The sequence below is a fragment of the Psilocybe cubensis genome, chromosome 2 (assembly GCF_017499595.1).
Source record: "Psilocybe cubensis strain MGC-MH-2018 chromosome 2, whole genome shotgun sequence".
Classification (NCBI taxonomy): domain Eukaryota; kingdom Fungi; phylum Basidiomycota; class Agaricomycetes; order Agaricales; family Agrocybaceae; genus Psilocybe; species Psilocybe cubensis.
Genome location: NC_063000.1, coordinates 3,476,902 through 3,502,431, shown reverse-complemented (window position 1 = coordinate 3,502,431; position 25,530 = coordinate 3,476,902). Strand labels below are relative to the sequence as shown.

General features: G+C 46.1%; 11 protein-coding genes and 1 non-coding gene across 12 annotated transcripts; 6 read left to right on the top strand and 6 right to left on the bottom strand.

The window, feature by feature from the left end:
* Positions 1 to 46: 46 nt before the first annotated feature.
* Positions 47 to 2,187, bottom strand: JR316_0002647 (Proline iminopeptidase aneH; the record flags this gene model as incomplete). The annotated part of the gene is made up of 13 exons (XM_047888434.1): positions 47 to 215; positions 277 to 419; positions 487 to 598; positions 653 to 791; positions 842 to 862; positions 921 to 1,029; positions 1,083 to 1,141; positions 1,201 to 1,410; positions 1,478 to 1,604; positions 1,659 to 1,679; positions 1,732 to 1,784; positions 1,921 to 2,064; positions 2,118 to 2,187. 13 exons carry the CDS (start codon positions 2,185 to 2,187, stop codon positions 47 to 49), a joined length of 1,377 nt encoding a protein of 458 aa, XP_047753357.1.
* A 546-nt stretch (positions 2,188 to 2,733) lies between these two features.
* On the bottom strand, positions 2,734 to 3,617 carry JR316_0002646 (FAD-linked sulfhydryl oxidase ERV2; the record flags this gene model as incomplete). Its single annotated transcript, XM_047888433.1, has 6 exons — positions 2,734 to 2,950; positions 3,013 to 3,041; positions 3,100 to 3,219; positions 3,276 to 3,303; positions 3,353 to 3,385; positions 3,442 to 3,617. 6 exons carry the CDS (start codon positions 3,615 to 3,617, stop codon positions 2,734 to 2,736), a joined length of 603 nt encoding a protein of 200 aa, XP_047753356.1.
* An 825-nt stretch (positions 3,618 to 4,442) lies between these two features.
* On the top strand, positions 4,443 to 4,798 carry JR316_0002645 (uncharacterized protein; the record flags this gene model as incomplete). Its single annotated transcript, XM_047888432.1, has 3 exons — positions 4,443 to 4,463; positions 4,521 to 4,655; positions 4,706 to 4,798. 3 exons carry the CDS (start codon positions 4,443 to 4,445, stop codon positions 4,796 to 4,798), a joined length of 249 nt encoding a protein of 82 aa, XP_047753355.1.
* Positions 4,799 to 5,371: 573 nt separating this feature from the next.
* JR316_0002644 (Asparagine--tRNA ligase, cytoplasmic) lies at positions 5,372 to 7,411 on the top strand (the record flags this gene model as incomplete). Its single annotated transcript, XM_047888431.1, has 6 exons — positions 5,372 to 5,716; positions 5,770 to 5,916; positions 5,972 to 6,971; positions 7,082 to 7,224; positions 7,279 to 7,337; positions 7,387 to 7,411. The coding sequence occupies 6 exons, from the start codon at positions 5,372 to 5,374 to the stop codon at positions 7,409 to 7,411; spliced, it is 1,719 nt and encodes a 572-aa protein (XP_047753354.1).
* Positions 7,412 to 7,473: 62 nt separating this feature from the next.
* JR316_0002643 (diphthine synthase) lies at positions 7,474 to 8,591 on the bottom strand (the record flags this gene model as incomplete). The annotated part of the gene is made up of 5 exons (XM_047888430.1): positions 7,474 to 7,819; positions 7,888 to 8,157; positions 8,217 to 8,341; positions 8,404 to 8,475; positions 8,529 to 8,591. 5 exons carry the CDS (start codon positions 8,589 to 8,591, stop codon positions 7,474 to 7,476), a joined length of 876 nt encoding a protein of 291 aa, XP_047753353.1.
* A 656-nt stretch (positions 8,592 to 9,247) lies between these two features.
* Positions 9,248 to 11,308, top strand: JR316_0002642 (uncharacterized protein; the record flags this gene model as incomplete). Its single annotated transcript, XM_047888429.1, has 6 exons — positions 9,248 to 9,448; positions 9,630 to 9,708; positions 9,886 to 10,232; positions 10,310 to 10,876; positions 10,963 to 11,154; positions 11,213 to 11,308. The coding sequence occupies 6 exons, from the start codon at positions 9,248 to 9,250 to the stop codon at positions 11,306 to 11,308; spliced, it is 1,482 nt and encodes a 493-aa protein (XP_047753352.1).
* A 435-nt stretch (positions 11,309 to 11,743) lies between these two features.
* On the top strand, positions 11,744 to 12,672 carry JR316_0002641 (uncharacterized protein; the record flags this gene model as incomplete). Its single annotated transcript, XM_047888428.1, has 4 exons — positions 11,744 to 11,857; positions 11,923 to 12,113; positions 12,171 to 12,258; positions 12,319 to 12,672. The coding sequence occupies 4 exons, from the start codon at positions 11,744 to 11,746 to the stop codon at positions 12,670 to 12,672; spliced, it is 747 nt and encodes a 248-aa protein (XP_047753351.1).
* A 276-nt stretch (positions 12,673 to 12,948) lies between these two features.
* On the top strand, positions 12,949 to 14,007 carry JR316_0002640 (uncharacterized protein; the record flags this gene model as incomplete). The annotated part of the gene is made up of 3 exons (XM_047888427.1): positions 12,949 to 13,319; positions 13,378 to 13,450; positions 13,504 to 14,007. The coding sequence occupies 3 exons, from the start codon at positions 12,949 to 12,951 to the stop codon at positions 14,005 to 14,007; spliced, it is 948 nt and encodes a 315-aa protein (XP_047753350.1).
* Positions 14,008 to 14,351: 344 nt separating this feature from the next.
* JR316_0002639 (putative glycosidase C21B10.07) lies at positions 14,352 to 15,857 on the bottom strand (the record flags this gene model as incomplete). Its single annotated transcript, XM_047888426.1, has 6 exons — positions 14,352 to 14,580; positions 14,633 to 14,772; positions 14,839 to 15,291; positions 15,351 to 15,559; positions 15,637 to 15,704; positions 15,766 to 15,857. 6 exons carry the CDS (start codon positions 15,855 to 15,857, stop codon positions 14,352 to 14,354), a joined length of 1,191 nt encoding a protein of 396 aa, XP_047753349.1.
* Positions 15,858 to 16,816: 959 nt separating this feature from the next.
* On the bottom strand, positions 16,817 to 18,275 carry JR316_0002638 (putative glycosidase C21B10.07; the record flags this gene model as incomplete). Its single annotated transcript, XM_047888425.1, has 6 exons — positions 16,817 to 17,018; positions 17,073 to 17,215; positions 17,289 to 17,753; positions 17,802 to 18,010; positions 18,065 to 18,132; positions 18,187 to 18,275. The coding sequence occupies 6 exons, from the start codon at positions 18,273 to 18,275 to the stop codon at positions 16,817 to 16,819; spliced, it is 1,176 nt and encodes a 391-aa protein (XP_047753348.1).
* Positions 18,276 to 19,343: 1,068 nt separating this feature from the next.
* Positions 19,344 to 19,425, top strand: JR316_0002637. Its single transcript has one exon. It is a non-coding gene; the product is annotated as a tRNA-Glu (tRNA).
* Positions 19,426 to 19,910: 485 nt separating this feature from the next.
* Positions 19,911 to 20,993, bottom strand: JR316_0002636 (uncharacterized protein; the record flags this gene model as incomplete). Its single annotated transcript, XM_047888424.1, has 4 exons — positions 19,911 to 20,430; positions 20,496 to 20,698; positions 20,764 to 20,918; positions 20,972 to 20,993. 4 exons carry the CDS (start codon positions 20,991 to 20,993, stop codon positions 19,911 to 19,913), a joined length of 900 nt encoding a protein of 299 aa, XP_047753347.1.
* Between the last annotated feature and the right edge of the window lie 4,537 nt (positions 20,994 to 25,530).

Below are 25,530 nucleotides of genomic sequence, written 5' to 3'. Positions count from 1 at the left end.
ACATAGTCAGCTTCATGTTGCAGAGCAAGATGTCGAAAACCCTTAATCAATCAAATTCTCGTTTGGAGAGTTTGAATAGCTTTCTCATAACATCGACGGAGTCCTTGCGGATGCCGTCATGAACGAGTTGGTTCGTAATGTATTGTTCCGTGTTTTGTATTGTCGCCGCAGTTCTTTGTGCAAGACTGAAGTCCACGTACATATCGTTGAAGTATCTGTTCGTTCGTGAATTAGTGTAACAATAAAAGGCTATACAAAACGGAAAAATAAACATACGTGACAGCAGAAACTTTCACTTCATTCTTTTTGAGCTGATCCAGATCATAGAGAGGACCCCAAGATGAATCCCTGGCTAGAATCTCCGCAGCACCTTTCCATGGGCGAAGATTGGTGTAGTCGTCAAACATATGAGGAAAGATCTATTATTAGATCTAGGAATCAGAAAACCGAATTCGCGATCCAGAAAATCAACGGAAATAGGCGAACCATTTCTCCTGTGAAGAATATGGGGGAAGAATCGTCTTGTGCTTTAACTTTCTGCCAAGAGAAGCTATCAAAATTCTGTACTGTCCGAGCTGCTGACCAGTTTGCCGCTTGGCTACATCACGTATGGGATTAAACAACAGATGGATCTGGGAAAGCATTGGCTCACCCTTGACAATATATTGGTTCGTGCAAAATGGCATATAAGGGGTTTCCATCAAACGTTTGTTGGTTCTGAATGCTTTGAAGAGTTTTGTAAGAAATTTTCTTAAAAAGAGCCAGGTCGTTGGAGGCCCGGAAGACAAGTTCTGCCATGGTTCGCTGAGACCTACCACTAATTGAGCAAGGGGAAACTTACGATGAACAGAATCAATACCACCTGATAACATTGGGAATTAGAGCCATTCAAAGAACACACCTCGAATAAGTTCACTAACCATGCATCCCGAAGTTAATGCCTAGTTGCTGCCATCGACGCGGCGTCAACTGCCCCCCATTAGGAAGGATAACTTCAGTCGAGTCCAGGTAAGCAAGGATATCCCGTATCTAAAGATATCCATAAGCCTTGTAGCTGAATCAAGCACTGTGGCAGCATTCACGCGTTTGATGTCCTGTGGATACTTTCTATAGTAAGCCTCGTTGCGCTTGAGAACTTGGTCTTTTGACCGGCAGAATATCAGAATACCCCGAAAGTTCGCATCCATGGAAAACACCTACGGACTACAGTCTCGTACACCAGGTCAGGTTGTTCTACCAAAGGGGCTAAGCCTCCGGTGATAAAAACTTCCTTCACGCCCTCGCTGTGGAATGACAAATATGTAATTGCACAGAAGCCACCAAAGCTTTGACCCAATAATGTCCACTTTTTGTCTTCTGGTAATTCTTTGTGCCCTAACAATTCCAACCGGATAAATTCACAATCTCTTACTGTTGTAACCAGAACAAAGCAAAGGTCAGCGGGGTGCATCGTATGACACCGACTTCAACAAAATACCGATATTATCCGCTCGGAAATGTTTCAGGTACTGTGCAATCTCCTCGTCGGTTTTCACATGTTCTGGTAAAGTATCGGGTGACAAAGGCGTGCTCAATCCTGTTCCCCTCTGATCGACCCAAAGTGTCTGTTGCATAATTCATCAGCATAGCTTTAACATATAGAACAGTAAGCCAAGGACCTGGTATCCCTTGTCGTGTATCTAAAAAGCTGTGGTTAGGATTTGGACCAGGACTTTAAAACATGGGCCACACCTCTCCAACGTAACCACCACTGGAAGGCAGATTTATTTCGAAACCAGGTCCACCTAAACCGAAATTACCATTCAACCTTACTTCGCCCATTTCATTGAGCTTCAATCTTCCAGACCTTGCAGATACACCACTGAACATGCCATCCGGTTCAGAGAGTTATATAGCAACCAGATGGAGGAGTGAACTCACAAAAAGGCAATTTTGCCTCATCCTCTTGTTTAGGTGCCTTGGATTTAGGTATCACATTCCTCGCAAAAATCGTGATCCTTTCTCCCTTTGGTTTGCTGTAATCCAAAGGAACGGAGAAGAACCTCTCAATGATCTTTAATCCCTCTTGCTCGAATCATCAGCTGAGGATATTGGTTTGAAACTGTAAGAAGTCTCACCTTTGATGGTGTAGGACTCGTGCACGATGCTACTTTTCGCTGCAGCGCCGCCTTGGTTAGAAGGAGTCATACTGGATGAATGTCGTCGAGATGAAAAAATGGGAGCGAGAGGCAAGTTTAGAGGATGGCAAGAGCCTCGTGCCACGGTGAACAGCCCTCTATTAATGGTGACCGTGGCAAATCTCATCGAGACTGGTGCCAGCGAAACCGAAGCCACGTTACTTCTGCGTAGTACTTGGTTTGCGCATGGACGACAAATACTCCTGAGATTTTGTGGCCTTGAAAGGCATCTGGGGTGGGATTGAAGGCGAGACGTCGTGGCAAAACGCGTCAGGAAAAGGACGCGACAACATAATTTGTGATGGTTTGGCTGCAAGTCTATTCCGTCAGCAGCTTATGTACTTGATCCAAGAATCCATGTAACATTCACAAATTTCTAACTGTAAATCCACGTTGGGTTTCCGTCGACCGTAACCCAAAATTGATAGAATGTGGTATAATACAAGATTATTGTACACAAAACATCAAGCATGACGAAAAAAACCAACAGAAGAAAAATTAACCAGAGTTCCAGTCATCCACGAGATTTATAAATTATACTAAGACCAAGCACCTGTTATCGACCTCCCCGAATCATGTCAACGCCTGTGATGTCGTCTTTGCTCTGATCATCTTCAAGATCCATAGGATCGATGTTGTTGGATTTAGGGGATGATTTTTCAGCGTCCACTGGATCGTCGCCGCAGCCACAATCATACTCGTCACTCAAATGAGCGCAGTCAAATTCAGGCTTGTTGAGTCGAGCGTTCACTTGATTGTGGAGAGCGCATAGCCTGAGTTACATCGACAAGGTGATCAGCATGGAGGCAAAAGGGATATTCAGATGACCTCGCACCAAAGAGATACAGCGCGTCTAGAAGATGTCTATAGCAATAGCAACAGTGAGATATAGTTTACAAAATCCAAAAGGTATTAATTTTACCTGCGGAGGGTACTTTTCGAGAAGTTGTTGGAATTCAGCGGCGCATTCGCCACATGGATACAATCTGGAGCTCAAATAGAAGTAGGAGTTTAGCGCCTCTCGTTCATCAGGTGTGGGATGCTTAGTAGTGCTAGAATGAGCCTTTATATGTCCAACTTGGCCTAGAGTGCGCACACCTCAGGGTATCGTAATGTCATGGTATGTCTATTGATTTCAGAACAACATGGGGTGGTGAGGCGTGAATAGGACTCACAATAGTTTCCACGTAGCACGCCCAAGGGCAGCTCTGGAAGAAGTAACACGATTTAGATGCTTCACAGAAGTTCAGAGAAAATAACGAACTTCGCTGTTTCGTTGCCCAGCTTTCCCATAATAACCTTGCCATGCACGCCGCTGATGACAGGCGTCTTTGCATTCGTTTCTGGGTGCAGGGTCTGTTCCACTCCTCCTTCTCCAAATAATTGACCCGTCCGTGAATCGAGGTAAGACCGGGAGGGTGGGTGTACCAGCGCAATCATAGTTAATACAAGCTGTGCAAAAGAGCAGTTCCGTCACTCTAGTATCCTTCAACCTTGAGAATATTTGGCCTCACCATAGCAAACACGACAAGCATTAAGGACTTAGCGAACCTCGAAATCATCTTGAAAAATTATGTTAGAAGCAAGATAACGTCGGGTCTACGAGAGCCGACTTGGCTTGTAGTCGACGACCTGGTCAAAGCCTTCTGTTAATTGGACGGTAGACGTAGTGATCGGGAATGTTGTTGTGCTCTGGCTTGAAAGGAAAACTTACGTAATACTGCCTAAAAAAACCCCCGATTGGGGTGGATAATATTAACATAAAATATTATTAATTAATAATATAAATACTATGATTATGTAAAGCATCAATAAAATAATTAAAATTCGAAACGGAGCCAAAACGGAGCTGAAATTTGCTGGAGAAATTCCAGCTCCGGACAAACGCGCGAGGTTAACCTTGAACCATGTCTTTCTTCTTTACTCGATCTAGCTGCTAAAAGACCTCGTTCTAGAGCATGTCGGTCTCCTACCCGGAAGGCATTCACTATCGATTGAGTGGAGGGTGCATGAATCGAAAAGGGAAAGGATCTTCGTCCATGAGGTCTCCACGATTCACCATGATCGCTCGGTTGGTTCATTCGAAACCTCTGTCTATGGGGAGGAAGTTTCAACGCAATGTTTGACTTCTATGTCATACCAAGGTCATCGCGCTGATAATTTTCGGTGTTTAAAATCATCGATATGCGTATAAATCACAGACTGGAATGTGTCGGGACACAACACTTGCATCCCAGTCTCAACCTCTCCCAATCTCTGTAAACCATGGTGACTACAAAATTTAAAGCAAGGCTTCTTTCTTTCAGTATGGCTGGCTCTAACATAGCTTATCCGTTTCTATAGACTGGCGACCATGTCAAATACCGTGCCATTGGTGGCGAGCCCATTGACGGCAACGAAACCTCCACGACCACTGGAGAAATTATAGATATTATCACTGAAACGCAGCCTCTTGGGTCGACTGGTGTTAGTGCCAAGGTAAGTTTATCACCATTATTACTCGTACTCTATGTTTAATTCTTTTTTAGGCTTCCGAAAATGAGCCTCGTTACCTCATCAGGAATGATAACACAGGAAAAGAAACTGCATATAAAGAGAAGAACATTCTCGGTTCAGCCTGATCTTGAAACGATTGAAACAATGTTTTTTTGTGGCATGCTCGGCCAATTTCGAACGTCTTATGATGCTCACCATTGACTTGACGACCATTCAAATCGAATTGACTCGTAGGCCCATTAATTGAACGCTTGCCCACAACGATGTTATAGAACCATGTATCTCGCTACTCCCTAATATCAGGGTGTGTAACATTTTTGGGGGATATACATATATTTCAGTCACCACATCCTCAGAGAATGGTAAAGGTAACGCTCTTCTCATACTTAGAAGCGGCAAAATTTCCCTGTACCATTTAGCTAACAGACTAGTGTACTTTGTAATATGGTAGTCATCCAATGGGAAGAAGACACATATGCAAACTAGCAGGCAAACCACTAGTTCAGCTAACTTTGTTGCGGCCATTTTTGCTGCTCGGGAAAAAGGACCTTAAAAGGCATTTGCTACTAAAAAAAAAGGCGAGATTAGATAACAGTCGCGATAACAATTTCGAGTCAGAACTTTGACAGCGACAAAAGCCTCCATCTTGGAATCCTGCTGGCAATTGAACCTTGGATACCACCACCAATATCGCTCAGATGTCCTCGATTTTTGTCGATGAAGCCGCTGGCTCTGATACCACTGGACAAGGAACCAAAGAGGCCCCATACCAATCTCTCGCTTATGCCGTCTTCAAGCACGAGACTGCCACTTTTCAAATCCGCAAATCCCCAGAAGCAGAGTACGACGAACCAACCCAGTCATCTTTGAAGAAGGCCAAGAAGAACGCTAGTGGAATCGAAAAGAAGCTTAAGAAACAGGAAGAACTCGCAGAACGTGAGGCAAAGGAAAAGGGCGAGGAGCGAGAGAGGAAGGAGAAGCAGTTGGAAGAAAGCAAGAAAATTGTTCTCGAGGAAGATGCTTCCCTTCCCAAAGCCATCAAGGTGTGTAACTTGCATTGTAAAAGTCTTTTGATCTAATTAAAAAAGTTTCCCAGTCCAAAATCGCTCACTTGGAGGCTCACAGATCGAAACGCGTCCGAGTCTTTGGATGGGTCCATCGTCTTCGCCAGCAAAAAGATATCATCTTTCTTGTCGTTCGAGACGGCACGGGATACTTGCAAACAATCTTATCAGGCCGTGTAGTATGTAGCTTCATACTCTTAAATTTTAATCGTCACATCACTAAACATTTTCAAGGCACAAACTTATCACGCTCTTACTCTTACCCTCGAATCCTCAGTCGAAGTCGTTGGAACACTCCAAGAGGTTCCTGAAGGCAAAACTGCGCCAGGTGGACATGAGCTTATCGTGGACTACTGGAAGGTTGTAGGGTCTGCCCCAGGAGCAGATGACGCGTTCACCAACCGTTTGAACGAGAAATCCGATCCTTCGATCCAGGCCGACCTTCGACACCTCGTTCTTCGCGGAGAGACCGCTTCGAGTGTCCTACGTCTTCGCTCCTATCTTCTATCTGCATTCCGCGAATCACTCACTGCCGAGAATTTGATTGAGGTTACACCCCCATGCTTGGTGCAGACTCAAGTCGAGGGTGGCGCAACACTCTTCAAACTCGATTACTACGGGCAGCCAGCGTTCCTCACCCAGAGCTCCCAGCTGTACCTCGAAACATGCCTTCCCAGTCTTGGAGATGTTTTCTGTGTACAAGAGAGTTTCCGCGCGGAGAACAGTCACACTAGACGCCATCTGAGCGAGTACACTCACCTGGAGGGCGAACTCGCGTTCATCGACTTCAACGACCTCATGGCTCACATTGAGCAAATTATTTGTAAGACGGTCGACATCCTCCTCGCGAACCCCACCTCCGCCGCGCTCATCAAACAGCTCAACCCCAACTTTCAACCTCCCGCGCGTCCCTTCCTCCGCATGTCCTACGTCGAAGCGATCAAGTGGCTCAACGAACACGGCATCCAGCACCCTGCTGAAGATGCGGAAGGTAACCCAATCAAAGATGAGAAAGGTCAGGTGGTGCTGGTAGACCACAAAGTCGGGGACGACATCGCCGAAGCTGCTGAGAGACAGATGACTGACATCATTGGGACGCCCATCTTTCTGCACGGCTTCCCCGCTGAGCTCAAGGCGTTTTACATGAAGAAGGTGCCTGTTGAGCCTGGAACACCCGGACCGATGTTCACTGAGAGCTGCGATTTGCTCATGCCCAATGTCGGCGAAATCGTTGGTAAGTGGGGATTGCTAGTTTTATTTATGGCGCACATGCGCCCGTTCGTGAATCGTATTTATTGGTTATTTCGGAATTTATTTCTGATCTTGCAATCTTTTTTGTGATAGGAGGATCGATGAGGATTGCCGATATGGATGAATTAATCGCGGCATACAAACGAGAGGGAATTGACCCTGAGCCTTACTATTGGTTCACTGATCAACGCAAATACGGTACATGCGAACATGGTGGCTACGGTCTCGGTGTTGAGGTGAGAGGATTTATCATCGCATGGCTAGAAGCACTATCCCTAACATGATCATAGCGATTCTTGGCTTGGCTCGCCAACAGGTACACAGTACGCGAATGCTCCTTGTATCCCAGGTATGTCATTGATTTACTTTTCGGGAGGGGGAGATTGACAAATGAACAGGTGGCCTGGCCGAGCTACCCCGTGAAAGGTCAGAAATTTGTCAGACCTATAGAATATCCTGTTGTATTTCGCTCAAAAAAAATCAATCTAATCCAATGCACATTTGTATTCTTCCTTTGCGATTTTTCTCCAAGTTTCCCGGTTTATAGCAAACTCCTCGGCGTATTCAACTTCTAGGTGATGCAGCCGTTTTCCAACTATGACCAGACTATGTAATGGCTGGCCATATGCTTCGGCAGGGTGATTGAGAAGTTCACGTAGTGTTCCCGCAACTATTCGTTCCTCATCTCCTCCGCCTACGCGTGACAATGCGATAGCTAACGTGGTATCTGGATTCAATACGTTTTCTTGACGCGATTCTTCTGTTTCAATTATCTGTGAGACAGCCGTCGGAATTGACATGTATCTTGGTGGCTCGTATATCTTTCGGCCCCTAGAAGATGACGAAGAAAGTTCGATCAGAAGGGATTATCAGTCAACTGAGATGAGTCCGAATCTCACCTGGCCATATTCTCTTCGCTTTGCTCTTTCACCTTGATGTCCAGCAGAAGAAGGGTATGCATCCCAAGGCCAACATTTTCCTTGATTCTATCGTAGAAGCTATCTGGTTTCCATGTCTCTGTGAAGAACACCAAGGAGACGGTCTGCCCAAAGTTGTATAATTGCAATCCGCAAGCACCCATGGCGTTCATGATTGACGCGTTGTGAATTACGCGAACCGGTATCTTGAGGGCACGCGCGCGCAGCACGATATCGGTATGTGTCGTGGCCCTGAACGGTCAATGATGTTAGTATACATAGCGGATCATTGCAAGAATTGCGCACTATACCCAAACGGATCACCCACTACAAGGAGAGAAATATCCTCGACATCGGCGTTTCGCAAAATTTCGTCGCTTTGGGTCTCAACCATGTCGCGGTCGGCAAGGATCACAGGTTTTTCATAGAAAGCTTCCTTTTATACAGAATAATTCTTCATAAGTGAATTCATAATGCCAGACGATGTGTGGAACTGACCAGACGATCTTTTTCTATCATCAAGATACTAGTGTAGGCCTCCAGATATACTCTAGCCGAGTTTTTGATTGCCTAACAGAAATAATGTCAGTACTCGTGGGTTTTATCGAACAGACTTAGATTACCTGCAGACCACGAAGAGTAATATCCTTTTCATCTGAGAGCCCAAGCCCAATTATGTAGAACATGATCGTTTGGATGGCCGCTCGAACAGCTGTGAATCCTATAATCGCATAAAATCGGGAGCTGAATCTGAGATTGAAACTGAACACTGCTTCAGCGCTTTTGTGTCATGTGATGTTCTTCTCAAATCCCCAATGTCAGGTTAGAAGGGGGTGTGTTTGGTAGCGACCTCCACTATCGACAGTATTGAAATTTGAACACGGTTTATCGCCCTTTTTCAAGCTCAAAGAGGATTCTTGATTGCGGACGTCATATTCTTGCGGTAAGGGTTCACTTGTGCGTGCCTCGGAACTTGGAAGTCCGCTTATGTCCTGGCTCGTCATGTGCAGCTTGATCCTCGAATGACCGGTATTTTTGTCAGATCATCATTTATTTTAGTTTTTTAAATGCCCTGTGTGCTGACTTAGGGCTAGAATCCAATCGCTATCAAGTTTATTCCCCACATTACGCTCTATCGTGCCAGGAATGGGAATGGAACTCATCTGACTTGGCATCTCTTTTATAGATTCATTGAGCGGTACCCGGATCAGTAAGTCTCGGTGTGCTCGGACAACGTTTTCCCTTACACACGCTAATGCCTCTCATTCATAATACCATCATCTAGATTCTATATAATATCTCTGCCATACTCTCATGTACGTCCCCACCCCACCTATATGATATGCGAGCTCAGACACGCCATGAACGTCGCGCACTCTTTAGGGCACCTTTCCAGGAGCTACCTGTCGATATCCTACCTCCTATACTCTCCCATCTCGCCGAAAGGAAAGATTGGCATGCATGTACACTCGTGAGCAAGACTTTCTGCCGAGTGGCTACGCCATTGCTGTATAGCACATTGGACTCGAGGATTATTTCCAAGGTGAGTGTGCGACTGTTTGGCCATAGCAGGGTACCCGCCGTGGTCAGCAGACTAGACTCGAATAATATATCCCTCCAGTGGCGTTTAAGAAGAAACGCGCCGTGTTAGCGTGTCCAAAAGGCACCTATATTTCTCCGCTTCTACGTTTATTCTAACGATATTTCTTGTATTCTTTTACTAGACCTTGTTACACCATCCCTGTACGACTCTACTACGACGACCAGAGCTCGCACGTTACGTACGTCGGGTCACAGAGACTGGTATGTAATCTACTCAAATTCATAATCTCCCTTTCATCCATCACAAAGTCCGTGTCCCATGGATTGCGTTGAGATATTGATAACGAATCAATAACTTTCTTCAGTGTCCTTGATTGATGATGCACTGTCATCTGATATATGTGGTACAATTGATTCTTACTACACTTTTTTTCGTAGGAGCTGTCCATCGAGGAATGTTTTTGACATATCCAAACATAACCAGAGACACTCTGGCGGCACTATCGTTGTGTACGAATCTGCGTTCCATGACTTGGATCGATGATATCTCCTCAAGAACGTCAAGTAATGCAAAATTGCTTGCCTTCATTGATGTCCTTCGTACCCTTCCCATTCGGGAACTTACTATCCGGACGCACACCGATCTCGGAGAGGAGGTTTGGTCACAGCTGATAACCCTCACAGGTTTACAGAAAGTCTCCATCTGGTGCATGGAAGGACCTCCCCGCGTCCTTCAAGGGTGGTCAGGTCCATTGGGAAGCACCCTGACCCACCTTGAACTGGGAGTCAGTGCATTTTTATATCCCTGTTCCGAATGTACGTTTTGATTTTACTCTTCCCATATGACTTCACTTCAAAACAGAGATGTGCTGGTGTTCCACCGACGATCCTTATCACAGTGCTCTCGCAATTGCCGCTTTTGAAGGACCTCCGGCTCAAGGGCGCTCCCGCAACGTCGATCCCCACCATTCTAACATTTTTACCAAACCTGGAGTCTCTGGATACAGAATATCTACTTTCAGGATCAGGCTCTTATTACAACCGGCGCCCAAGACCATATAAAGTAATTCGACCCGGTGACGAAGAAGAGGATGAGGAGCCCGAAGAGCCTCCCTTGCCCGCGCTGCGCAGACTGACGGTGCGCACTAGCTCGATGGACAACCTCGGTCCCCAGAAATTATGGGGATGGATACGGGAGCTTGTGCCACGGCCTGGTTTGGAGTCATTCCGCCTGCATGCGTTTACGTTCAACATGGGCTACACCGGGATTCCACGCATGTTTATTCTCGATCTCGCGGACGCCCACGGCTCAACTCTGAGAGAGTTTATAGTGGGTGATGCCCATTTGACCTTGAAAGACGTGGAGTGCCTGTGTTCAAAATTTCCGAATCTAGAGACACTAAACTGCTCCTTGGCGAGTCCAGATGTGGTAAGCATTGTTCTATATTTCTGCCTCTTCCGAGTTGTCCCTTCATGCCGCAGCGGATTTTGACCCTATGCCCTTTGACTTCACAGGCATCCATTGTGGATGCTATCTCCGCTGCCAAAAATATCCAGACACTTAAACTTCAAGTCAAGTGGATTCCAGACGATAATAACCCTCGCAAGGGGGATAACATCTTTACACTTGAAGATGCTACTGGTATGATGCTTCGCAACGAAAATTTGAAGCTAAGGACCATCTCTATTGGTTATAAGCAATTCACGGTGAGTACCGAATTTTGTAGTTAATTACTTCTTTCGATTCTAACCAAACATTATTTAGGGTAAATGGGTTCTTCAAGAGAGCGACGACGGGGAACTTGGAAAGCTGAATTTTGTAGTATCCGAGGACGTGGCAGAAGATAAATGGAAAACATAATTTTATATCTAGAAACGTCACGGCCTCTGGCAAACTTATGACGACGGAATGTAAAGGCATACTTGGAATGGGCTTTGTACTTCCGTTCGTTGGAAAATGGAAAATGGGCATAGGGATATTTAACTCAAAGGGTGCCGTCATTGATTTAGCGTTTTTTTTCTCCGAGTTATGGAGAAGGTATCCTTAATGATTCACCACCAACATTTTATGCGCCATGGCTTATAGCTGGCTAGTCACAGGCCTCAATCAGATGTTAATAGGCGCCCGCGATAATCAGCACGATCTTGCCCACGACACAACGGCCATCAATCCATCACATCCATTTTTTGATTTACCCTTCCGTGTTGATAAGAACATTTTATTTTTGCCTCACGCCTCGTGTGTGTTATTCCTCAAATACGAGCCTGTTCCCTGTAGTCAACATCTCAGCTAATGATGTCTGAATCTGATGGGTTTCACACATCTACCAATCTCTTGGAGCAACCTGTAGAAACGGTCGTGACACCTACAAGGCACAGTATCTACTATTTTGAATTAGTGATATTTCGTGTGAGTGATAGATCGCCTTTTGTTGCATATGTTATCGATTACATCCCGCCACCAATGCATTTCAGGTTCAAGATGTCCTATTCAAAGTTCCAAAACACGGATTTATGATCGATGGAACAATTTTCCCAGATATGTTTTCTCTTCCAGTCTCAGGAGGAGCTATGCCACAAGGCTCTTGCGACGAAAACCCCATTATGCTTCCCGTGGATATATCCCAAACCGATTTCCATGGATTCTTGCTTCTCCTATACCCGTAGTGAGTTAAATCTGGCCAGAAATTAGCCTACGGCAATATCGACCGAATATCTGTCAGCTTTGACCGCGAACGCGAAACTGGCGTCGCGACATATGAGGAACTCGTGGGTGCCCTTAAACTCGCAACGATGTGGGAATTCGACGAGGTTCGTAAGGATTTTGTAACCACATTTTTCACCCAATTGACCTACGTACCTTGATGATAGGTTAGAAAGAAAGCTATTTTCAGACTTTCCCCGATTTTGACAGAAAGACCAACCGTCGAACAAATTTTATTGGCGAAGGAATACGACGTCAAAAGCTGGCTTCGAGACGGTTACCTAACGTTGATACGCAAAAGTGATCTGTCCATCCAGCAGCTCTGTGACCCATTTCAGCTTGACTGGAAAACCATTGCTAGAGTATTTGCTATACAGTCGTACTCACGTCACAGTACCTGGCGACAAACAATATTCCTTGAGGACGAGTTTCAATACCCAAGCTCAAAACAGGTGGAGGAATATCTTGACACCGTATTTGAAGATGAGTTTAAAGTAATGAGGGTGGATGTCCTGGAGTAATCGTCTGTTCAACGCTAGAGCAACTTAGGATTAGCTATTAGGTCGATTTTCCGCCCGCGCTGATTCAGAACTTTGTTATTTTGTTTTAATTTCCACCAAGTATATCGAGAAATATGATATTAGCTATTGCATACCCCCGGGGGAACAGACCGTGAGTGCTCCCACAACACGAGGCTACAATCAGAGGGGCAGAAGCCTCGAGGCTCTGGTGTAATTGTCATTCCACATCATTCTTTCTTTACCCCCTTCTACCCCTACTTATCTATACACGCCGAGATGCATGAAGACAACGTTTTGGAAGTTCAAACACAGATGCTCGCTTCAGAGCCTGTTGTAATGAACTGTGCCTCTGAAAAACAGGAGGCGGAACCACCACATATCAGACACCACCCTATCTACTACATTGAAATGATGACTATCCAGGTGTGCCATTCTTGCATGAATCGTTCAGTGAACATGGCAATGATTGACCGTGGCTTGTACGACTCAAAGATTGGTGGCGATCTATTTCGCCTTCCAAGTTATGACTTTTCCTTCTTGAAGGAACGTTATCCCGGTTCCACCAATGTCGATGACAGCGCGGTGAATCTGACAGGCGTTATTACTTCTCTATCTTTCTGTAGGTTCCTGATGGTTCTTTATCCCATGTAAGCTGTGTATTCAAGGTTGTTTGCGATTTAACCTTGATTAATGATAATATTAAAGAGTTGAAGTCCGAGCCAATTACGATGAATGGGTGGACACAATTAAACTGTCAACTCTATGGGGATTCAACAAGGTGTGTATGCGAATTGGAAGTACAAGTATACTTTGAGTAGATTGAACTCCTAGATTCGGGCCCAAGGCGTCAAGGCCTTAAACCCTCTCGTAAAAGAGAGAAGCATCACAGAGACAATCCTTACAGCGAAAGCGCTTCGTGTGAGGCCCTGGCTTATAGATGCCTATGAAACTTTGGCCATAAAAGACACGCTCACGGAGGAGGAACTCCGTACTCCGTTTGAACTGGACTGGGAAACAATTGCCAGGATATGTTTGGTGAGGCTTCAGAAACCAGGGACTACTACGAGTAGTAATTCCCAGTCCATGTTCACTGTGGCTCGTCCAAGGACCCATTGTCAATGGTGTGGTATTCAAAGCAAGGCCCATGGTTCACTCTTAAGAAGGCTCCAATGTCCTTATACATGCCGAAATCTTGGACTAAATGGTAACGTCGACATAAACTCCCGGCAGATATCGGAGGCTGGCGATAGCAATACATCGCTGAGTGTAAGCTGGGTAAAAAGAGCGGTTGAGGAGGTTTTCAAGAGTGAATTGAATAGCATGGTGTTTGAATGAATGTTACATAACACCTCCAGTTAAATCTGTTATACAATATGGATGTTATAGGACGCATGCTACTTGCTCGATGACTTTCCGCACAAGAACCCATATTGAATGGGGGTTACAGAAGTGGACTTCGAAAAGCTGAGAGGTGCTATTGAGAACTCCTGAAGCCCTTAAAGTCGTGATGGAAAAATGTACATCAAAACGACAACACGTAAAACATTAATAATAATAAAACCTAAATAAAATTGTTCGTGCCAAAGTGAAACTCTCATGATTTGAGAGATCGAAAATGAACGAAAGCGGCAGAGAAATTTCGGTTTCAACACTGTATTCGTATGCACACACAGAAGAAATCACTGCATCGACCATACTGTCAACGATATCATTATGGGAACGATGACACCAAAAGCGACGGCGCCCAGATTATATCTGGGTATGGCAGCAGAATTTGAGGTCGTTCCTGCATTTGGTGTTGAGTTTCCGCTTGAACTAGAGTCAGTACCACTAGCCCCTGATCCGCTTCCAGTACCAGAGGTAGGGGAAGCTACGTTGCTGGTGCTTGTTGGATTATTTGTAGTAGAGCTTTTCGACAAATTAATCAGGTCGCCCCCCCAGAAGCCATTATCATACTTACTTTGAGAAGACGGTTATAGATCGGATTTCCCAGTATGCATCGTTATAATTTGTAGGGTCAGTGACTAGGTCGGTGCATTTTCCAGACCCACAAGTTGTCGAGAACACATCAACTGCAAAATTCCCGCAAACGTTAGTTTCCTAATCAGCAAAGGGTAATGATCTGTGAGAAAATTTATCCATAAAGAGGGAAGCGTTAAACTCAACCAGAATCATGGTTTGCGGTCCGAAGAACCTGGACACGTCGCACGTTGAGACAGGATATGAGGCCACAGGGGTCGGCCAGCTCGAAGGGTTAGGTGATGGAGAATCGATGTCCGCTGGGATTGGCCCACTGCGAGGGAAGAACCAGATGTTGATGCCATTGCTGTCCCAGAGGGTGGCAAAAACGCCACCTCCGTTATTTGCGAAGGCAGCTCCGTAGGACAACGGACCATCGGCGACAAGACATCCCTCGTTGTGCGAGGCATTGACGAAACAGTTGGCGTTGTTGAGAGTTCCTGTCTCCTGAACGACACCATCCGGAGGGTGGCTGCATCCATCCAGCGTATGGAGAGAGTACTGATTCTTAGTCGCGAGATTGACGTTCTCTACTATATCAATTTCGCCATTAGTAGGCCAATCGGCACCAATCATCCAAAACGCAGGCCAGACCGAACACTACAGCACGATGCTTAGTAAACCCAACAGGAACATGCGGAAAACGTGAGGATACTTACGCCAAAGGGCATGTGGATTGCGTCCAAAACGACAAGACTTCCGGCTGTTATCTGATCTTTGCTAAGCATTTGCACAGAGTTTCGTCCATAGGTTCCACCAGGAGCAGCACTAGTCGTGTTGTCCACCTTGACAATGACATTGCCCACATCGTTAACGAAGGTGAGACCAAAGGCGGCTGAGGTTGCTTGGTCGGTCCAATTCACATTGCCTAGCAGATGGGTGTTTAGGAGTCAGAAACCAGCCGCCATTGGCTTGGCCCAAGCTTGGCCTAACTTCATGGCTCACCGTTATTTCCTGGCTGCCCGAAAAAGTCCGTAGCGTCATTTCCGGTCTTGAAGTTCCATAGGTCGAAGCTAAAGAGTGGATTGTTATGGCGTGCAACCTTGATGTTCCCCACACAACATTGATGCTCACAAGCCACTCCCACTATAGTTTCTAGCCAGGGTAAGTTGTTGTTGGGCAAAAGCAGATTCGAAAAGAATGGCAAGCGCTAATCCACGCAACATTTTCAGAAGGAAGGTGGGGGATCAAGTTGCGAGCGTATACCAGGTTATTAAAGATGAATCGAGTACGGAACAGAAAGGCCGAAGGAACATCGCCTTTTGTAAGGCAATCGCTTTTAAGAGCGAGAACGGCATTGATGGCATTGCCTTGTGAGAAGGGTTAAAATTAGACACATCGTGGTTGCTTAACAGTCAACATCGCTGAGCGATGTCAGATGTCCAACGTTCACTTGCCGCCGTCAGGACTCATGTCTGTAAGAGATCCTTGGTATAAGACTCAGAAATTTTGCTTGAGCGTACCTTTCACCTTCAGTATGATAGAGAAATAATACATCGGCTCCCCACGCGCCTTGCGAATGATTCGGACATTGGACAACTGATTTATTTTCGGTGCTGTCAACAGAGCACGGTCAATAATATGGGATGATTTGTTCAACACCCAGGTTTGACGGAGTGATCCGATTATTAACGTCGCTCTGTGAGGCCCGCTACTTTGGGGCCAGGTTTGTGTTGTGCAGTGCAAAGTTGAACATATGGCCATGGCTTACTTGAACGTTCATCTGCAAGCAAAAACGCGGGTTTCAGGAAAGGTAGGAATCACCATGTTCGAGCCTGTAAAAAGGATCGTTATCCACATGAATTTAGAACTGGCGCCTCAAATATAGGTTCGACATACCTTGGAGTGAGAATTCAATGACCTGATTAAGAACACAGCACGTAGCCAAGAAAAAGAGTAAGCGCCCGCAGGCTAAGACAAACAACTAAGCCGACTTGGACATTTATATATCATTCGCCAAGGCTTGGAAAGCAAGGGTATAACAGTTGTGTCAATCGTGGTTTGAATTACAACATGTAAAACAAACATAGGAAACATTATGGAAATGTAAATAGTAGATCGTCCATTGTCCTTGACGTACGGGTGCGCAGTGGAGTACAAGCTAAAGGGAACAGTGCTTGGGCAATTACAGAAGGATCCAGGCGAATAGGGGAGCCAAGACACTAGCAGCGACTCCGATGGGACCAAGTGTGTGTGAAAGAGCAGCACCAGTTGGTTGCGGTGCGCCTGCACCTGAACCACCTGTGGTGCCCGCACCAGTGCTCCCCGTTGGATTGGTGGTCCCAGATCCCCCAGTGGAACTAGATCCGGGGGTGCTAGTGGTCGTGCTAATGACAAAATAAAGTGAGCAAAAAAACGAAAACATATTAACATCAACTCACTTGGAGAAGACAGTCAATGACTTGATCTCCCAGTACGCGTCGTGATAGTTAGATGGGTCAGTAATGAGATCAACGCACTGCCCACGTCCGGGGCAGGTGGTCGAAAAGACATCGACTGCGAAATTACCACACACATTGGTTTCCTGGTGATAGAGGAAAAAAATAGAAATGGTCGTAAGCAATTACGGCAAGTGCACGTGAAGGTGTCAACTCAACAAGGATCATGGATTGAGGGCCAAAAAATTTAGACGTGTCACACGTAGAGCTAGGGTAGAACGCAACAGGGTTTGGCCAGCCAGCAGGGTTGGGGTTGGTGGTAGTGATATCTGCAGGAATGGTCCCGCTGCGAGAGAAGAACCAGATTTTGATGCCGTCGTCGTTCCAGAGCATAGCAAAGACGCCTCCGCCGGCGTTAGCGAAACCAGAGCCGAACGAAAGGTTAGAGTCGGCGATGAGACAGCCTTGGTTGGTTGCCTGGCCAGTCGCGTTGACGAAGCAGTTGGGGCTGATCAAGTTACCTGTCTCGGAGGACGACATGGTGGGTGGGTGAGCGCAACCGTCAAGGGTGTGGAGCGAGTATTGATTCCTGGTAGCAAGATTGACATTTTCAACAATATCAATTTCACCGCTGGAAGGCCAGTTGGCGCCGCCAGTCATCCAGAAGGCAGGCCACACGGAACACTAGAAGAGGTCAGCACCTTATCCAAAGTAGAAAGGTAGGTTACTTACTCCAAAGGGCATGTGGACAGCATCCAGGATGACAAGGCTCCCCGCAGTAATCTGGTCCTTGCTAACCAGTTGAACAGAGTCTCTACCATATGTTCCACCCGGAGTTGCGCTGGTGAAATCATCCACTTTCATGATGACATTGCCAGCTGCGTTGACTGAAGTAAGGTTTCGGGACGCAGCAGTGGCTTGGTCTAACCAGTTTACGTTGCCTGAATGTGAAAGGTGTCAACAAATCATTGGCAAATAAACCCAATATCACGAACCGTTGTTTCCTGGCTCTCCAAAGAAGTCGGTGGCATCGTTACCTGTCTTGAAGTTCCATTGATCGAAGCTGTAAGCAAAGAATGAGTATGTATGACTGCAGTGTGTCTATATTGACACGCACAAAGTAGTTCCACTATATTTCCTTAGAAGGTTTAGTTGTTGTGAAAAGGCGGTTTCAAAAAGAATGGCGAGCGCGACAGTGCGCAACATTTTGAGTGAATAGTGTAGAAGAAAGAGCCGGTTGCCAGAACAAGGCTCGCAGTGGGAAATATAAGGGCCGCATGTAGTAGCTCCTTCCATCACTGATGCAGATGGACGGACCACCGTGAGAATTCGACTGTCAATCGCCGTAGGGCCCGTACTCAATAAAAATAGAATGTATCCTCGGTTTACATTGCCTGTCTACACATCATCATAAGTTATCGAAGGACTAGGGCAATGCAGCATCAATAAACGCTGGTGCACTGACGAATGCCAAGTGTTTGATATCTGGAAAGCTTACAAGAGATCCACTTTCTAGTTTCTACTGAGGTCACAGGAATTCCCTTTTGATTTCACCCCGAAGACTGCAGGGCCAGGAGCGGACTCAAAAGCCCTACAGGTGAGGACATAGTAAAGTCATGTTGATTTTCCACTCTCCTCACAAATGAAGGATATATACTGATAGGCCAATGAATTAAACTTGAGACTTGAATTTGAGTGCGTGCCAAGTTCACGGACAAGCCTTTTGTAAAAATTGCGAGTTTCCAACCGGACACCTGAAGCTAGACATATAAGCAGAAAAAGAAGGTCTGAAAATGAAAATACCTTCTTTCTCAATCAGGACTGAAGCGATGGGTTGGAGAAATACACCTCCAGGCGAATATCTCCACGTTGGCTGATTAGCTGCGCAGGACACCTACAGTACATGTGCCAAGGATGGGAACAAAGGAAGTGTCATGCCAAGCAGGGGAGGTGTTCAGCCACTTCATAGGCGCCCGTGTGCCAACGCTTTGGATTAGAATATCACCTCGAGTCCATGTTTAGCGTAAGTCTAATCTTTTTAACATGAGTGTGGATGAACTCGATACATGCCAATAGGTGCCCCTATCCACTGCTATATCAAATCTGTGTCCCAGCCAAATGACCTCACGATTAACAGCCTTCGATTTAACAGCCTTCGATTTTTCGGGTCTGAAAAAGTCAACAACTGAAGTGGATTTATTTACTTACTTTGGTTCAGGGGAAGCAGTTGAAGTTCAAATGGCCAGGACAAGACAACCGCAAAAATTGTTGTTGTCGGGTATGGTGTAACGGCTAACATTGCCGCCTCTCATTCTCAGGATCGCGGCAGCTCGGGGTTCGATTCCCCGTACCCGAATTTTTCTCTGGAAACTTATATTTTGCATGCAGCAGTTACTAGCGCATGTATGTTAAATATTGATGTACATTATGGGTACATTATCGCTTACTCCCTATATTTTCTTTTTAATTCTGCTCTGTGGTTAAATAGTTCCAAGCTTGAACCCAATCTCTGACTGAGGAATCGCTGGATAAGTTTAACGGTTCTTAACCTTATTTTCACGCATACAGGTATAGCATATAGCAAGCATATAGGCGGTTATAACATACGCAGAATTGACGTCTATGGCCTCATCGCCGGTACAAAGCATCTGTGTACACATACAGACAAATTCCACGTGTGTCCCTACCTCTGGGGTCTGTTGCATAAAACAAAAAAATGCGAGGTGCATATCAAGGTAGGAAGTTAATCCTTAAATACTAAGAACAAAAAATATCCGCTATCCACTAAGGAATCATTTACTTTTCCACAACAGATATACTGAGCTAGTAAGCTCTGGCCACCTATTTCCTTCTCTTGTAACCAACGGACTTTCTTCCAATGGCTGTTGGTTCTGGGAGTGGATTGGCTTCTGCCTGGACCTCGATTTCTAATTGAGGGGTTTCAGGTCTGAACTCGATTTCCAACTCAGGTGTTTTGTAACCTTCTTCATCTTGACGAATGGCCTGCAGCTCTGGTCCAAAGACAACCTCAACATCGGACACATTCCAACGGTTCTTAATCCTGTCCTCACGCATACGGTATAGCTTGTAGGCGGTGGTAACATAAGTGGAATCGATGTCTATGGCTTCATCGTCCGTAATGCTGTCATACCTTTCGATTAGCCTTACAAACCCTCCTGTGATCCATGAAGAGATGCGATATTTTCTTCCCAGTGTAACCATTTCAATAGAGTCGAGTACGCCGGAGTGCGCCAGCTCCGATATAGCCGCGTTCCTGAGTTTGATAAAATACCACATTGTCGACAACTTTAACACGGAAATCCATTCAGACTTTGAGAGATCTACTGTGATGTTAAATGATCTATGGGGTACATCATCACATCGTTGTACTTGAAATGACACGAAATTTTAATGTTTGTCACTCACAGTGGATAAAGAGCTTTTAAAAGGCTCCGAAAATCCTCCTTCAAGTATTCGTTTGGTAAGATGATCGGTTTGGTAACCGACAATCCTTCCACATTGTCTGGGTTATCAAGGTCGCCTGCTTGGGGAAGGTGGAACATCCCAGAAAAGACTTGAGACTCTGCAGAGAGAAGGTATGTTGGAACGCGAAATAGACAATTTTGGACCTAAGCCAATGGTGGTCGTGGTTAGCGCAGGACTGGCTCCAGGAAACAGAAAATATAACGCTCACCTGGAAGACCATAAATAAACTTTCTATGAAGTAGGTGGAGTCCCTTTCGATTACTTCTGGAGTTTTACCCTTAGATGATGAAGAATTTGCTTCTCCGGGGACAGCCTCTGCGAGATCATCCGCGACCGAGAGCCCAGTCGTTTCGGGGTCATGGTCTGAAATATTAGGATTGAAGTCCGAATATAAAAGAGAGCCTGTGTTGGAATACAAGTCTTTTCATCCCTTTCCATTCTTTTCGCTCCTTTATTTCTGTTTTATCCTCAAAGATTCCTTTCTCGTCATCGGGTCGTTGAGCCGATTTCCCCTGTTCATCTTCCAGACTGAGAAACTCTTCTTCCACTTTAGTACAACGCATCACCTTCCCTTGACCATGATCAACTTCTTCAGCTACGAATTTTTCACTTATACTCGCTACTTTCTGCCTCGGTACCTCAGCCTTTGATTCCTTCAGCTGAGGTACATTCTTATTCTGTTACTCGTAGAAAGTAGCTGACCTAGTTTATAGTTGAGACTCATTTCGTGTTCAGGTCAATATATAAGCCTTTGATTCCTTCAGCTGAGTTGAGACTCATTTCGTGTTCAGTTTCCTTCAGGTTATGGGCCCCGAAAGCGCCTGAATCAGACGAAGACGAAAAGAACTCAGCTTAAAGGCTCACATATTTTCCAAGGGACGATAATCCCTTCAGCATCTCTCTATATCTTTCTCTCAACAAATAGCATATCAAGATGTCGGCTACGTCAGGGGAAAATCCCAGCAATGCCCATACCACCATAAACAATTTCACAATGAATACGAAAATCACACCTGCAAATGCGAAAGTCGATCACATCGTCAATCTTGAAGGGACTTCAAACTTCATAGCGTGGAGAGACGATATGCGTAACATTCTGAAGGACTGCGGTGTATATGGACACATTGAGGGTTCAACCAGTAGAACTGCAAGATATCCGATATCAGCCAAACCTGCAGAACCTGCCGAAGACGCGTCCGACGATGTCATAGCAGCTTACCGGAAATGGTGGAGCGACGACGACAGTGCGAAAACACTGATTACGAGGAAAGTGTCTGCACTAGTCAAATCCAATCTCAATGCGGGCGAAGACATCACAGCACGCATGGTCTGGAGTCAACTCATGACCAGGTACGCACGCGTCGACATAAACGCGCAATTCGCCATCAAGGAAAGACTGGCCTCGATCAAACTCAAGGACTATACGGAAATTGAGAAGTATCTGGGTGAATTCCGAACTGGCAGGGAGCGTCTCAAGGATATGGGGGTAGATTACCCGGAAGGCGACGTGATTCATCACATCATTCGAGGCCTGCCTTCATCAGGTGTATGGCCAAACTTCAAACAGTTGATGATACAACTGTACCAAGATACCCTTGATAGGGATAAAGCTGCGACAGATGAAGGAAGGGCACCATCAGCGCCGAATACTGCACTAGAACGAATCACTTCCCGCTTGACAATTGAATGTCAACGCTTAGAAGCCGAGGCAGGCTCTCGACGCAATCCTCCCGGGTCGGAATACTCAAATTTTTCCAACGACAACCGACCTATCGTGAAACATGTCAACAATCCGAATGGAGTTCGATGCACGAACTGCAAAAATCGGTCTCATGACAAGGAGCACTGTTGGGCGAAAGGAGGTGGCATGGAGGGTCAGGGCCCTGCGTATTGCGCAGCGGTAGCGGCGAAAAAGGCAGCGGAGACTGCTTCACTAGCAGTCGATTCCAATACCCTCGAGACGGGAGAAATTTCTTGTGCACTCATTGAGGAACTTGGAGACGAAGAGCTCGGGCCGCTTGCAGCATCCATCAACGTGAGATCTTTTCTGTCGACATCGATTCTCCTCGATTCAGGAGCCACTTCTCATATCATAAAATCTCGCTCCTCATTCCACACATATTCCGAAGGAGAAGCCAGAAATGTTACCACCGCCAACCTCGGAACTCTCAGAACCCAAGGAGGAGGCACTTGCATAATGAATGTCACTTACCAAGGGAGAACATTGAGAGTCAAACTTAACAATTGTCTACATGCCCCAACTGCCGCTGTAAATCTCCTTTCGGTTAGCCGACTGTTCATTGCAGGCATCGGTTGCAATTTCGACCCTGGAAAAGGAATACATCTTTCCAAACAGGGTATTCCATTTGCTTCCGCCTCATTAGTTCACGGCCTATTTGCCATGGACAAATCCGTCTTCGTGCCAGGCATCAACTCTTCCACCGTCGAACGGGTAATGTTTGTTAAAGTCCCTGAGACGGTGCAACTATATCACCTCCGATTGGGTCATCCTGGTGAGCAGGCGACACGGATGCTGGTCAAGAGAATCCTGAAAGCGGAAGCAAAAGACGATAATATCAAATGTGAAGCATGCATAATCGCTAAACATACCGCTACCCCGCATCCGCCAAGTTCTCTTGGTCAGCGCGCCTATCAACCTCTAGAACTCGTTGTTGCAGACACCTGTGGACCTTTCCCAGTTCAGACCCCACACCACAAAGAGTTTTTCGTAGCCTTTCGATGCTCAGGAATGAAGATCAACAACGTTCAACTCACCGCCGACAAAACCTCTGAGACTATGTTGGAAGCGTTCAAGATCGTCAAGGCTCGCTGGGAAACCCGCACCGGCTTCAAAATCAAACGATTTCGCTGCGACGGAGGGCCTGAGTGGAAGGGGGTTTTCTCTGCTTACCTGTTGGAGGTTGGAATTGAACAGGAGGTTACTCCGGCGCGCGAACATTGGATGAACGGAGAAATCGAACGTTTCATGCGAACGATTCAAGGCAGGATGCTTGCCATGATGACCACCGTGCAACTTCCCATGACTTACTGGGGCGAGGCGGCTCTTACGGCGTCCTACTTGCTCAACATTACCAGCACAGATGAAGATGGCATCACACCTTTTGAAAATATGTATCATCGTCCACCGAATCTCTTGCATCTTCGCGTATGGGGCTGTCGAGCATTTGTTCATGTTCCAGAAGAGTAGCAACTAAAGCTTGGGGCTAAATCTGTACAATGCAGATTTATGGGATATCCACCTGGTGGGAAAGGCTATCGTTTTCGACATCTTGAATCCGGACACTTTTTTGATTCCTCAAATGCTATGTTTGATGAAAATGTACCTTCGCTTGTTTCTGGTAATTACAATTCTGCTCCCATAGATTATTCCTCTTTGCCTTTTCAACCAGATGTATTTTCTTCTTCGTCCACTTCTCCTTCTGCCCCCGCTTCAGCTGTTCCAAATCTTGTAGTTTCGCCTTCCGATTTAGATTCTCCACAACTTCTTGAACCTTCCACTTCTTCCAACCTCTCTTCCTCTTCCTCTTCATCTTCTGTAGATATTCAGGTCGTGCCCTCCACTCCTTTAACATCTAATCCTCTTCCTCCTCCTTCTACCCCCATTCCTCAACGTGTACTTCCTCCACCTCGATCATCCTCTCGCGAACGTCATCCATCCTCAAGAGGTATCCTATACTCTCAACTGCGCGAGGCTGAAAAAGCAAAAAGCGAATCAATCATTGCTTCGCGACGGGCAACGAGTGCTGAACGTTTGTCGAGTATGCAGCCTTCCAACGAGCAAGGGGGTGACGTTGAAAACCCATTCATTTCACTTTGCTCCGTTGGAACGTTAGAACCTTCTCCCTCTCAAGTCATCGACACCTCTCTCATTTCGCTCGACGTTGAAGACTATCTCTCACGAGACAAAGACGCATTTTTCGAGGCCATTCTGCTCTCAGTCAGGAGCGATCGCAAACGGAATCCTCTCTCTCCCAACTATGATCTCAAAATACCACCTGCCAACTATCAGGAGGCCATGCAGCGCCCCGACGCCGATCAGTGGCGAAAGGTCATCGAGAAAGAATTGCACATGCTCAACTCGATGGGTGTCTACACAGACGAGGAGCTTCAAGATGGCATGCACTGCATAGGATGTCGATGGGTCTTTGAGTTCAAGATCGACGATCAGGGACAACTTGTATACAAGGCCAGGCTAGTTGCTCAAGGATTTTCTCAGAAATACCTCATAGATTATCATGAGACCTTCGCGCCCGTGTCCAAATCCGTCAGCATTCGAGCAATTGTTGTTCACGCGGTCCTGAAAGGCTGGCACATTGAGTGCTTTGACGCCACGAGAGCCTTCCTCTGGGGCGACTTGACAGAGGTCATTCACATGAGATGCCCCCCTGGCTACTCGTCGCCTTTTACAAAGGGTGTTTGGAGGTTGAAAAAATCACTCTATGGGTTAAAACAGGCAAGCAGCGTCTGGTACATATTAATCCGCTCAACCCTGCAAGACATAGGTTTTAAACGCTCAGAAAAGGACCATGCCACCTTCATATTCGAGGGAATCTGGAACGGCGAAGACGTCCAATGCTGGTTGTGCATCCACGTAGACGACGGACTTGGGGCATCCAATTCCAAATCGTTCCTCGACCATGCGAAATCGGCAGTCAATCAACGTTTTGGTATCAAGGACCTGGGACCTTTACGTTCATACCTGGGAGTGCAATACGAGAGGAACTTGAGCACTCGAGAAGTATGGATCCATCAACAGCCGTACATCGAGAACATTCTCGATGAATATGGTCTCAGAGAATGCAGCCCTGTATCTACCCCACTTGACGCCAACAACATTTTTGGACGCGACACGGACACCTTCCCTGATATACCTGATCTAAAGGCCACCTTCCAACGGCTGATAGGATCCCTCCTCTTCTTGCAAAGACATTCTCGCCCCGACATCTCAATTGCT